Raw genomic sequence first — 13,406 nt, forward strand, 5'->3', positions numbered from 1 at the left:
AAGCAGCAAAAACACAAAGTTTGGACATAAAAATAAAATCCGCATCAAACAGCAGCAAAATAATATACAAAAAAGAAGCAAAACTTGCTTTTTATATGCAACTTTACTGTCAAAAGAACATGTTTTGCCTGCAGAAAGAAAAAACACAATGTGTGAACATAGCCACATAACTGGCAAAAAAAAGCGCAAAAGAAAGCAGTAAAAATGCTGCATAACCAGGTTTTTGTAAAAAATAAATAAATAAATAATAATCTAATTTACTGCCAAGAGAGCAGGTTTTGCCTGCAGAAAAAAAAAAATGCTGCAAAAATGCAGCCATATAAGGCTACGTTCACATTTGCGTTGCGTCGGGCGCAACCACGGCGACACATGCGTCATGCGCCCCTATATTTAACATGGGGGGCGCATGGACATGCGTTGCACTTGCGTTTTGTGACGCATGCGTCACTGCAGCGCATGCGTCAGGGCGCAGAGGACGCTGCGTGATGCAGTTTTTCCTGCGCCAAAAACCATGAAAAAGTGAATGCATGCGTCACAAAACGCTGCGTTGTGCATGCGTTCACATTTGCGTTGTGCGTTGCGTCGCCGACGCAGCACCGCACAACGCAAATGTGAACGTAGCCTTATCCGCACCAAAAAAAAGCAGAAAAAACTTACAGAAAAAAACGTAACAAAAATGCAATGCATGAACACAGTCGTATAATCTATAATCTGCACAGAAAAAATGCTGCAAAACCTGCTTTTTGTAAACATCTAATTTACTGCCAAGAGAGCAGATGAAAAAAAAAAATACGCTGCAAAAACGCAACGTGTGAACATAGCCATATAATCCGCACCACAAAAAAAAAAAAAAAAAAGCAGCAAAAACTTACAGAAAAAAAAAACATAACAAAAATGCAGTCGTAGAATCCATAATTTGCACACAAAACAGAAAAAAAAACGTAACAAGCATGCCGTGTGTGAACAAATTCTGTAACTGCCAAAACCTGCAGAAAAAAAAAATACAAGGGCAGCAAAAACTCCAAGTGTGAACATAGCATTAATGTAGAAACTATCCAAAGCAAATATGTATCTGATGTATAATAATAATAAAACAAGTAACAAAAAACAAAGAAACTGCTGGATAGTAACAAAAAAAAAAACAACAACAAAAAAAACAAAGAAAGAAGCCCCTGCTGTAATAAGTGGGTGCCCAGTGTGGTGGGCAGACAGCGCTGCTGACCTTGGCTCACCCCCCACCCCCTGGCAGGCTGGCTCCCCCCTTAGTGGAGCAGGGAGAGGCTTTGCTGCAGTGGAGGATCCTCTCTGGTGCAGGCAGGGAGGTGCAGCAGAGTGGTCTGCCGCCTTGTGAGCCCCCTGTGCCATCCTCACCCTCCCCCACCCATGCTACATGTGAGGAGGCAGTGAGGGGACCGCTATTGTGTGTGATGGGGGCAGAGTGAGCGACAATAGCGCATGTCTCATCAGCCCTCAGTGCAGCCTCCACCACCACCTCCACCATCTTGCATGTGCAAACATCTCCAGCCGGACACCAGCTCTCCGGGGGCTATGGAGACTGCGGGAAACATCATGCCCACCGTGGACTGCTAGACCGGCCGCCGCCGCCGCCGCAGCACCGCTTTCCTCTGCTCGTGGTTGCAGCCTTGATGCTTCTCGTTGGCATCTAGCAAGAGAGAGAGAGAGAGAACAGGAGAGAAGATGCGGATTATTTGCCAGCAGATTGTTTTGTTATTCTCTGGATTTTGGGGCATTGCCATGGGAGCCTTTCCTAGCAGCGTGCAGATAGGTAAGACCTGCCAGGGGCGAGTGATGGCTCCAACTTGGCACAAGGGCTGACTATTCACTGCATGACTAAACTTAGCAACTTATGCCCCAGCTGCTGCACTACCTCTTTGCTCATTGTGCCAGTTCACTGACAGCTAAGAGGTTTTTTTTTTTAATATATTATTTTATTATTTATATTTATCCTTTTTTTTTAAAAGGGATATTGGCCCCCCTCCCTCCACTACCTGGCACCCAGGCCTCCATGCCCACCTCTGCATTGTAAGCCCAGGGCTTTGTGGATGCTGCAGTAGTGGTGCTGGTTGGAAAGTTGTGCACTGCATCCCTATAGATCTCAGCCTGACTTTATATTAACCCCTGCTTCCATTAGAGGAGGGGGGTATGTAATGCGTTTTTTTTTTTTTTTTTTGCATTGCATCGTGTACTTCCAATAGAGGGAGGTGGTAGTGGTAATGGGGGGTGTTAATGAAATTCTGCAAGCATAGTCACTTTTGTGCTCCTGGTATAATAGGAAGCTCCTTCTCCTTGAACTGGACACAGGACTCTATTTAACTCCCCTAATAATGGCCAGACTGTCTAGACTATGCATATGTGGTGGTATACGGTGGGCATAGTGAATGCAATGGATACTGTAGCACCTATGTATGGTGACCACAGCTTATCCTCTATCTTGCAGACTCGGGACCGGCGAATTATAACACAATGAATGATATTTATTAAGTACCGTGTAATTGTCATCCAAGCTGAGATTTCTTGTAATGTGCAGTGTGGCGACAACTGCAACTCCAGCCACTTGTCACATATCAATGGCAGTAATTAATGGAGCAGAACACGGGGCAATCGTCTATTGCACCTGTCTTACTATAGACCGTCATGCAATTTTAATATATATATTTTTTTATAATGAATAATGTATAGTAATAAATAGCAGTAATATATTTATTATTTTTTTCCTTAATTTTTTATTTATTTTTTATTCATTTTTTTTTTTCTAGGTGGGCTTTTCATCCGAAATACAGATCAGGAATACACGGCTTTTCGATTAGCAATTTTTCTCCATAACACCAGCCCCAACGAGTCGGAAGCACTTTTTAATTTGATTCCTCACGTAGACAACATAGAAACGGCCAACAGTTTCGCTGTAACCAATGCCTGTAAGTATGCGCTAAAGTTCTGAATAAATGGGAGCAGACCCTGGGATAGTGATCGCGGTGGAAGACAACGGACCACTCGTCTTTTATATACTCTCGGAATGAAAGCTATGGGGATAAATACTTGTTAGCTTCTGACCTCACGAAATCCTCTTCCCATTACTCTGCTGACTAATCAAATATGACATTTTCTTGGTAACGTAATGCAGACTGAGGCCGCTCATGGGGGGGGGGGGGGGGGCGTATTTGGAGAAGTAGCGTTATACCATTGATATGCAGCCCCTGTAACAGGGAATTGCTCCTTGTGACTTTTGATTTTGGCTATGGAACACGAGCTAAGAAGGAAGCGCAATGGTTAAACCTCATCAAAGTAAAACATAAGATTTAAATATATGCATTATATTATTTTTATATATTTATTTTTCATGATATATTTCCATATTAATATTCATATACGTTTTCCTAATCATCATTTTATTTATTATATATTTATTTATTTTACGTATTTAACTTTTTCATAGACACTCATATATATTTCTTTTTTTTAGTATTTTTTTAAATTATCATTTAACGTTGTTTTATTATGTATTATTAGTTGTTAATATTTTGATTATTTTATTAGCATTTAAGTATTAAATGATTTAACTGCATTTAGGTCATCTCTTTTTTTATATATTTTTTTAATTTTTTTATTTTTTTTTAATTTTCTAGAATTTTGCATATACAATAAATAATACTAAAATGACCTTTGTTATAAACTTCCTATACATTTTTTATATATTTTTTTTATTCTCTTAAATAAATATTTTTCTTTTTTTCCATTATTTTTTAAAACTTTTTATGATTTTTTTTTCCAGTTAGTCTTTTATTATTTTGCATATATTGACTAACATTAAAGTAATTTTTGGTTATAAACTTCCTATATTTTTCTTTTCCAAATATTGTATATATATATATATATATATATATATATATATTATGTTTCCAGAATTTTTTTTACAATTTTTTTGCATATAATGGCGGATATTAAAACCACCCTTGATGATTTTAAACTTCCTATATATTTTTTTTCGAAATATATATTTTTATTTCCATTATTTCTTTAAGCTTTTTATGTATACTTTTTCAAATATTAAAAGAAAAAATATTTTTGCATATCATGACTAATATTAAAACGATCTTTGATGGTTGTAAGCGTCCTATGTATTTTTTTTCCCTTTTTTTCATTATTATTAGAAATAATGGTGAAAAAATAAATAAATACAAATATTTATTTATTTTATTTTTTCACCATTATTTCTTGATTTTTTTTCAAATATTTATTTTCCACGATTTTACATATAATGGCTAATATTAAAATGATCTTTTATGGTTATAAACGTCCTATTTATAAATGTTGTCATTTGTATTATCATTATTATTATTATTATTATTACATATTTTTATTTTCCATTAGTTCTTTATTTTTTTTACAATTTTTTTTATTATTTTGCATATAATATATATACGGTAACTATTATTAAAATGATCTTTCATGGTTATAAACTTCCTATATAACTGATTTTTTTATAATATTATTATCATTATTATTATTATTATTGTACAGTCTTGCGCTACGTCCTGGTCCACGGCCATTTTAGCTAAATAATGTGATTTATTGTGGTTGTTTATGCTGCGGGCTGTTTTCTTTCTATAGTCTGTGTACTCTATGTTATTACATAGCTGCAAAATCATCTGGAAGGGTCTTAAGTATGTGCGGCGCGCGCAGACGATGCTGAGGGGATTAACATAATGCAGATGTAGTGCTCGCTGTCAGCGGAGGGCACAGTGCTGTAGTATACAGAGGATTGTACCGCCATATAGTGTCCTTGCTATATACTCAGTGCATATAATGGTGGTTAATAATGCTGCTGCATCGGGCTCCGTTCCGGAGATGCATGTATTGCCTTTTGGAAAGCTCTTGATCCAGTGGTTACGCAGTGGCCTGGAAATGAGAGGAGCAGTGATGCGGAAGGTTATCTTTATAAGTAGGTTGGCGCTGAGGCTTGATCTGCTGATGTCACTTAAGGCTGCCCGGCTCCTATATTCTGGGTTATAAATGTCTGATATCATCACATAATGCATATATCCCGGGAACGTGTCTCCGTGCAGCCATAAAGAAGTGCCAGAGCGAGTTACAATCTGCCATACTCCGCTTCACAGGCCATCCCGAGTGGGAGCGACGCCGCGCACCGAGCCAGTGTCACCGCGGCACGTCACATAGTCAGAAGTGTCCGTGTGATACCTGCGGCTGAGGAATTCCTTCTACATGTACAGATGGCGCAGAGTCGGATATATCACCGGACGCCAACATAACTATTATACTTATAAACCCGCTAATGCCCACTGTGTTCTATATAAACCCGCTAATGCCCACTGTGTCCTATATAAACCCGCTAATGCCCACTGTGTCCTACATAAACCCGCTAATGCCCACTATGTCCTATATAAACCCGCTAATGCCCACTGTGTCCTATATAAACCCGCTAATGCCCACTGTGTCCTACATAAACCCGCTAATGCCCACTGTGTCCTATATAAACCCGCTAATGCCCAATGGGTCCTATATAAACCCGCTAATTCCCACTATGTCCTATATAAACCCGATAATGCCCACAGTGTCCTATATAAACCCGATAATGCCCAATGTGTCCTATATAAACCCGATAATGCCCACTATGTACTATATAAACCCGATAATGCCCAATGGGTCCTATATAAACCCGCTAATTCCCACTATGTCCTATATAAACCCGATAATGCCCACTGTGTCCTATATAAACCCACTAATGCCCACAATGTCCTATATAAACCCGCTAATGCCCAATGTGTCCTATATAAACCGACTAATGCCCACGATGTCCTATATAACCTTCTAATGCCCACTATGTCCTACATAAACCCGCTAATGCCCACAATGTCCTATATAAACCCAATAATGCCCACTGTGTTCTAAAAAAACCCGCTAATGCCCACTGTGTCCGACATAAACCCACTAATGCCCACAATGTCCTATATAAACCCACTAATGCCCACTGTGTTCTATATAAACCCGCTAATGCCCACTGTGTCCTACATAAACCCGCTAATGCCCACTGTGTCCTATATAAACCCACTAATGCCCACTGTGTTCTACATAAACCCGCTAATGCCCACTGTGTCCGACATAAACCCGCTAATGCCCAATGTGTCCTATATAAACCCACTAATGCCCACAATGTCCTATATAAACCCGATAATGCCCAATGTGTCCTATATAAACCCACTAATGCCCACAATGTCCTATATAAACCCGATAATGCCCAATGTGTCCTATATAAACCCGCTAATGCCCACGATGTCCTATATAACCTTCTAATGCCCACTATGTCCTATATAAACCCGCTAATGCCCACTGTGTCCTACATAAACCCACTAATGCCCACTGTGTCCTACATAAACCCACTAATGCCCACTGTGTCCTATATAAACCCGCTCTTGCCCACTGTGCCCTACATAAACCCGCTAATGCCCACTGTGTCCTACATAAACCCACTAATGCCCACTGTGTCCTATATAAACCCACTAATGCCCACAATGTCCTATATAAACCCACTAATGCCCACTGTGTCCCACATAAACCCGCTAATGCCCACTGTGTACTACATAAACCCGCTAATGCCCAATGTGTCCTATATAAACCCACTAATGCTCACAATGTCCTATATAAACCCACTAATGCCCACTGTGTTCTATATAAACCCGCTAATGCCCACTGTGTCCTACATAAACCCACTAATGCCCAATGTGTCCTATATAAACCCACTAATGCTCACAATGTCCTATATAAACCCACTAATGCCCACTGTGTTCTATATAAACCCGCTAATGCCCACTGTGTCCTACATAAACCCACTAATGCCCAATGTGTCCTATATAAACCCGCTCATGCCCACTGTGTCCTACATAAACCCACTAATGCCCACTGTGTCCTACATAAACCCACTAATGCCCACTGTGTCCTACATAAACCCGCTAATGCCCACTGTGTCCTATATAAACCCGATAATGCCCACTATGTCCTATATTAACCCGATAATGCCCACTGTGTCCTATATAAACCCACTAATGCCCACAATGTCCTATATAAACCCACTAATGCCCACTGTGTCCTACATAAACCCACTAATGCCCACTGTGTCCTATATAAACCCGATAATGCCCACTATGTCCTATATTAACCCGATAATGCCCACTGTGTCCTATATAAACCCACTAATGCCCACAATGTCCTATATAAACTCGCTAATGCCCAATGTGTCTTATATAAACCCACTAATGCCCATGATGTCCTATATAACCTTCTAATGCCCACTGTGTCCTACATAAACCCACTAATGCCCACAATGTCCTATATAAACCCACTAATGCCCACTGTGTTCTATATAAACCCGCTAATGCCCACTGTGTCCTACATAAACCCGCTAATGCCCACTGTGTCCTATATAAACCCACTAATGCCAACTGTGTTCTACATAAACCCGCTAATACCCACTGTGTCCGACATAAACCCACTAATGCCCACTGTGTCCTATATAAACCCGCTAATGTCCACTGTGTCCTACATAAACCCGCTAATGCCCACTATGTCCTATATAAACCCGATAATGCCCAATGTGTCCTATATAAACCCGATAATGCCCAATGTGTCCTATATAAACCCGATAATGCCCAATGTGTCCTATATAAACCCGATAATGCCCACAGTGTCCTATATAAACCCGATAATGCCCAATGTGTCCTATATAAACCCACTAATGCCCACAATGTCCTATATAAACCCGCTAATGTCCAATGTGTCCTATATAAACCCGATAATGCCCACTGTGTCCTACATAAACCCACTAATGCCCACAATGTCCTATATAAACCCACTAATGCCCACTGTGTTCTATATAAACCCGCTAATGCCCACTGTGCCCTACATAAACCCGCTAATGCCCACTGTGTTCTACATAAACCCACTAATGCCCACTGTGTACTACATAAACCCGCTAATGCCCAATGTGTCCTATATAAACCCACTAATGCTCACAATGTCCTATATAAACCCACTAATGCCCACTGTGTTCTATATAAACCCGCTAATGCCCACTGTGTCCTATATAAACCCACTAATGCCCACTGTGTTCTACATAAACCCACTAATGCCCACTGTGTCCTATATAAACCCACTAATGCCCACAATGTCCTATATAAACCCACTAATGCCCAATGTGTCCTATATAAACCCGCTCATGCCCACTGTGTCCTACATAAACCCACTAATGCCCACTGTGTCCTACATAAACCCGCTCATGCCCACTGTGTCCTACATAAACCCACTAATGCCCACTGTGTCCTACATAAACCCACTAATGCCCACTGTGTCCTACATAAACCCGCTAATGCCCACTGTGTCCTATATAAACCCACTAATGCCCACTGTGTTCTATATAAACCCGCTAATGCCCACTGTGTCCTATATAAACCCACTAATGCCCACTGTGTTCTACATAAACCCACTAATGCCCACTGTGTCCTATATAAACCCACTAATGCCCACAATGTCCTATATAAACCCACTAATGCCCAATGTGTCCTATATAAACCCGCTCATGCCCACTGTGTCCTACATAAACCCACTAATGCCCACTGTGTCCTACATAAACCCGCTCATGCCCACTGTGTCCTACATAAACCCACTAATGCCCACTGTGTCCTACATAAACCCACTAATGCCCACTGTGTCCTACATAAACCCGCTAATGCCCACTGTGTCCTATATAAACCCACTAATGCCCACTGTGTTCTACATAAACCCACTAATGCCCACTGTGTCCTATATAAACCCACTAATGCCCACACTGTCCTATATAAACCCACTAATGCCCAATGTGTCCTATATAAACCCGCTCATGCCCACTGTGTCCTACATAAACCCACTAATGCCCACTGTGTCCTACATAAACCCACTAATGCCCACTGTGTCCTATATAAACCCGCTCTTGCCCACTGTGCCCTACATAAACCCGCTAATGCCCACTGTGTCCTACATAAACCCACTAATGCCCACTGTGTCCTATATAAACCCACTAATGCCCACAATGTCCTATATAAACCCACTAATGCCCACTGTGTTCTATATAAACCCGCTAATGCCCACTGTGTCCTACATAAACCCACTAATGCCCAATGTGTCCTATATAAACCCGCTCATGCCCACTGTGTCCTACATAAACCCACTAATGCCCACTGTGTCCTACATAAACCCGCTCATGCCCACTGTGTCCTACATAATCCCGCTAATGCCCACTGTGTCCTACATAAACCCGCTAATGCCCACAATGTCCTATATAAACCCACTAATGCCCACAATGTCCTATATAAACCCACTATTACTACTAATTATACTTATAAACCCGCTAATGCCCACTGTGTTCTATATAAACCCGCTAATGCCCACTGTGTCCTATATAAACCCGCTAATGCCCACTGTGTCCTATATAAACCCACTAATGCCCACAATATCCTATTTAAACCCACTAATGCCCACTGTGTCCTATATAAACCCGCTCATGCCCACTGTGTCCTATATAAACCCACTAATGCCCACTGTGTACTACATAAACCCACTAATGCCCACTGTGTCCTATATAAACCCGCTCATGCCCAATGTGTCCTACATAAACCCACTAATGCCCACTATGTGCTATATAAAACCCTAATGCCCACTATGTGCTTTTTAAACCCGCTAATGCCCACTATGCACTATAGAAACCCGCTAATGCCCACTTTGCTCTATATAAACCTGCTAATGCCCACTATGTGCTATATAAACCCGCTAATGCCCACTGTGCCCTATATAAACCCGCTAATGCCCACTATGTTCTATGTAAACCCGATAATGCCCATTATGTCCTATATAAACCCGCTTATGCCCACTATGTGCTATATAAACCCGCTTATGCCCACTGTGCTCTATATAAACTCGCTAATGCCCACTATGTGCTATATAAACCCGCTAATGCCCACTATGTGCTATATAAACCCGCTTATGCCCACTGTGCTCTATATAAACCCGCTAATGCCCACTATGTGCTATATAAACCCGCTAACATATTAAAAAGCTAACATATTAAACACCTTCTTCTCCACGGTATTCACGGTGGAAAATGAAATGCTAGGTGAAATCCCAAGAAACAATGAAAACCCTATATTAAGGGTCACCAATCTAACCCAAGAAGAGGTGCGAAACCGGCTAAATAAGATTAAAATAGATAAATCTCCGGGTCCGGATGGCATACACCCACGAGTACTAAGAGAACTAAGTAATGTAATAGATAAACCATTATTTCTTATTTTTAGGGACTCTATAGCGACAGGGTCTGTTCCGCAGGATTGGCGCATAGCAAATGTGGTGCCAATATTCAAAAAGGGCTCTAAAAGTGAACCTGGAAATTATAGGCCAGTAAGTCTAACCTCTATTGTTGGTAAAATATTTGAAGGGTTTCTGAGGGATGTTATTCTGGATTATCTCAATGAGAATAACTGTTTAACTCCATATCAGCATGGGTTTATGAGAAATCGCTCCTGTCAAACCAATCTAATCAGTTTTTATGAAGAGGTAAGCTATAGGCTGGATCACGGTGAGTCATTGGACGTGGTATATCTCGATTTTTCCAAAGCGTTTGATACCGTGCCGCACAAGAGGTTGGTACACAAAATGAGAATGCTTGGTCTGGGGGAAAATGTGTGTAAATGGGTTAGTAACTGGCTTAGTGATAGAAAGCAGAGGGTGGTTATAAATGGTATAGTCTCTAACTGGGTCGCTGTGACCAGTGGGGTACCGCAGGGGTCAGTATTGGGACCTGTTCTCTTCAACATATTCATTAATGATCTGGTAGAAGGTTTACACAGTAAAATATCGATATTTGCAGATGATACAAAACTATGTAAAGCAGTTAATACAAGAGAAGATAGTATTCTGCTACAGATGGATCTGGATAAGTTGGAAACTTGGGCTGAAAGGTGGCAGATGAGGTTTAACAATGATAAATGTAAGGTTATACACATGGGAAGAGGGAATCAATATCACCATTACACACTGAACGGGAAACCACTGGGTAAATCTGACAGGGAGAAGGACTTGGGGATCCTAGTTAATGATAAACTTACCTGGAGCAGCCAGTGCCAGGCAGCAGCTGCCAAGGCAAACAGGATCATGGGGTGCATTAAAAGAGGTCTGGATACACATGATGAGAGCATTATACTGCCTCTGTACAAATCCCTAGTTAGACCGCACATGGAGTACTGTGTCCAGTTTTGGGCACCGGTGCTCAGGAAGGATATAATGGAACTAGAGAGAGTACAAAGGAGGGCAACAAAATTAATAAAGGGGATGGGAGAACTACAATACCCAGATAGATTAGCGAAATTAGGATTATTTAGTCTAGAAAAAAGACGACTGAGGGGCGATCTAATAACCATGTATAAGTATATAAGGGGACAATACAAATATCTCGCTGAGGATCTGTTTATACCAAGGAAGGTGACGGGCACAAGGGGGCATTCTTTGCGTCTGGAGGAGAGAAGGTTTTTCCACCAACATAGAAGAGGATTCTTTACTGTTAGGGCAGTGAGAATCTGGAATTGCTTGCCTGAGGAGGTGGTGATGGCGAACTCAGTCGAGGGGTTCAAGAGAGGCCTGGATGTCTTCCTGGAGCAGAACAATATTGTATCATACAATTATTAGGTTCTGTAGAAGGACGTAGATCTGGGGATTTATTATGATGGAATATAGGCTGAACTGGATGGACAAATGTCTTTTTTCGGCCTTACTAACTATGTTACTATGTTACTATGTTACTATGTAATGCCCACTATGTGCTATATAAACCCACTAATGCCCACTATGTGCTATATAAACCCGCTAATGCCCACTATGTGCTCTATAAACCTGCTTATGCCCACTGTGCTCTATATAAACCCGATAATGCCCACTATGTCCTATATAAACCCGCTAATGCCCAATATGTGCTATATAAACCGCTAATGCCCACTGTGCCCTAAATAAACCCGATAATGCCCACTATGTGCTATATAAACCCGATAATGCCCACTGTGTCCTATATAAACCCGATAATGCCCACTATGTGTTATATAAATCCGCTAATGCCCACTATGTGCTATATAAACGCACCAATGCCCAATGTGCTCTATATAAACCCGCTAATGCCTACTATGTGCTATATAAACCCGCTAATGCCCACTATGTGCTATATAAACTCACTAATGCCCACTATTTGCTATATAAACCTGCTAATGCCCACTGTGCTCTATATAAACCCGCTAATGCCCTCTGTGCCATATATAAACCCACCAATGCCAACTGTGTCCTATAGAACCCCGCTAATGCCCAGTATGTCCTATATAAACCCAATAATACACACTATGTGCTATATAAACCCGATACCGCCCACTATGTCCCATACAAACCCGCTAATGCCCACTATGTGCTATATAAACCCGATACCGCCCACTATGTCCTATATAACCCCTCTAATGCCCACTATGTGCTATATAAACCCAATACTGCCCACTATGTCCTATATAACCCCTCTAATGCCCACTATGTGCTATATAAACCCGATACTGCCCACTATGTCCCATACAAACCCGCTAATGCCCACTGTGTCCTATATAAACCCACTAATGCCCACTATGTGCTATATAAACCCACTACTGCCCACTATGTCCTATATAAACCCGCTAATGCCCACTGTGCTCTATATAAACCCGGTAATGCCCATTATGTGCTATATAAACCCACTAATGCCCACTATGTGCTATATAAACCCACTTATGCCCACTGTGCTCTATATAAACCCGCTAATGCCCACTATGTGCTATATAAACCCGCTAATGCCCACTATGTGCTATATAAACCCGCTTATGCCCACTGTGCTCTATATAAACCCGATAATGCCCACTATGTCCTATATAAACCCGCTAATGCCCAATATGTGCTATATAAACCGCTAATGCCCACTGTGCCCTAAATAAACCCGATAATGCCCACTATGTGCTATATTAACCCGCTAATTCCCACTATGTGCTATATAAACCCACTAATGCCTACTGTGTCCTATATAAACCCGATAATGCCCACTATGTGTTATATAAATCCGCTAATGCCCGCTATGTGCTATATAAACGCACCAATGCCCACTGTGCTCTATATAAACCCGCTATTGCCCACTATGTGCTATTTAAACCCGCTAATGCCCTCTGTGCTCTATATAAACCCGCTAATGCCTACTATGTGCTATATAAACCCGCAAATGCCCACTATGTGCTATATAAACCCACTAATGCCCACTATTTGCTATATAAACCCGCTAATGCCCACTGTGC

General features: G+C 41.1%; 1 protein-coding gene across 5 annotated transcripts in view; it reads left to right on the plus strand.

Annotated features, from left to right (window-relative positions):
• The first annotated feature begins 1,252 nt into the window (after nt 1-1,252).
• GRIA4 (glutamate ionotropic receptor AMPA type subunit 4) overlaps nt 1,253-13,406 on the plus strand; it is a 491,449-nt gene continuing 479,295 nt past the window's right edge. For 3 of the 5 annotated variants that reach the window (XM_069759217.1, XM_069759214.1, XM_069759216.1), the window contains exons 1-2: nt 1,265-1,786; nt 2,778-2,936. In XM_069759217.1, the coding sequence (XP_069615318.1) occupies nt 1,699-1,786; nt 2,778-2,936 (247 nt within the window). In that variant the 5' untranslated portion in view covers nt 1,265-1,698. Of the gene's footprint in view, nt 1,787-2,777; nt 2,937-13,406 lie in introns of all 5 variants that reach the window. The other 2 variants (XM_069759215.1, XM_069759218.1) reach the window with 2 other exon arrangements.

Source organism: Ranitomeya imitator, chromosome 3 (assembly GCF_032444005.1).
Source record: "Ranitomeya imitator isolate aRanImi1 chromosome 3, aRanImi1.pri, whole genome shotgun sequence".
NCBI classification, from domain to species: Eukaryota; Metazoa; Chordata; class Amphibia; order Anura; family Dendrobatidae; genus Ranitomeya; species Ranitomeya imitator.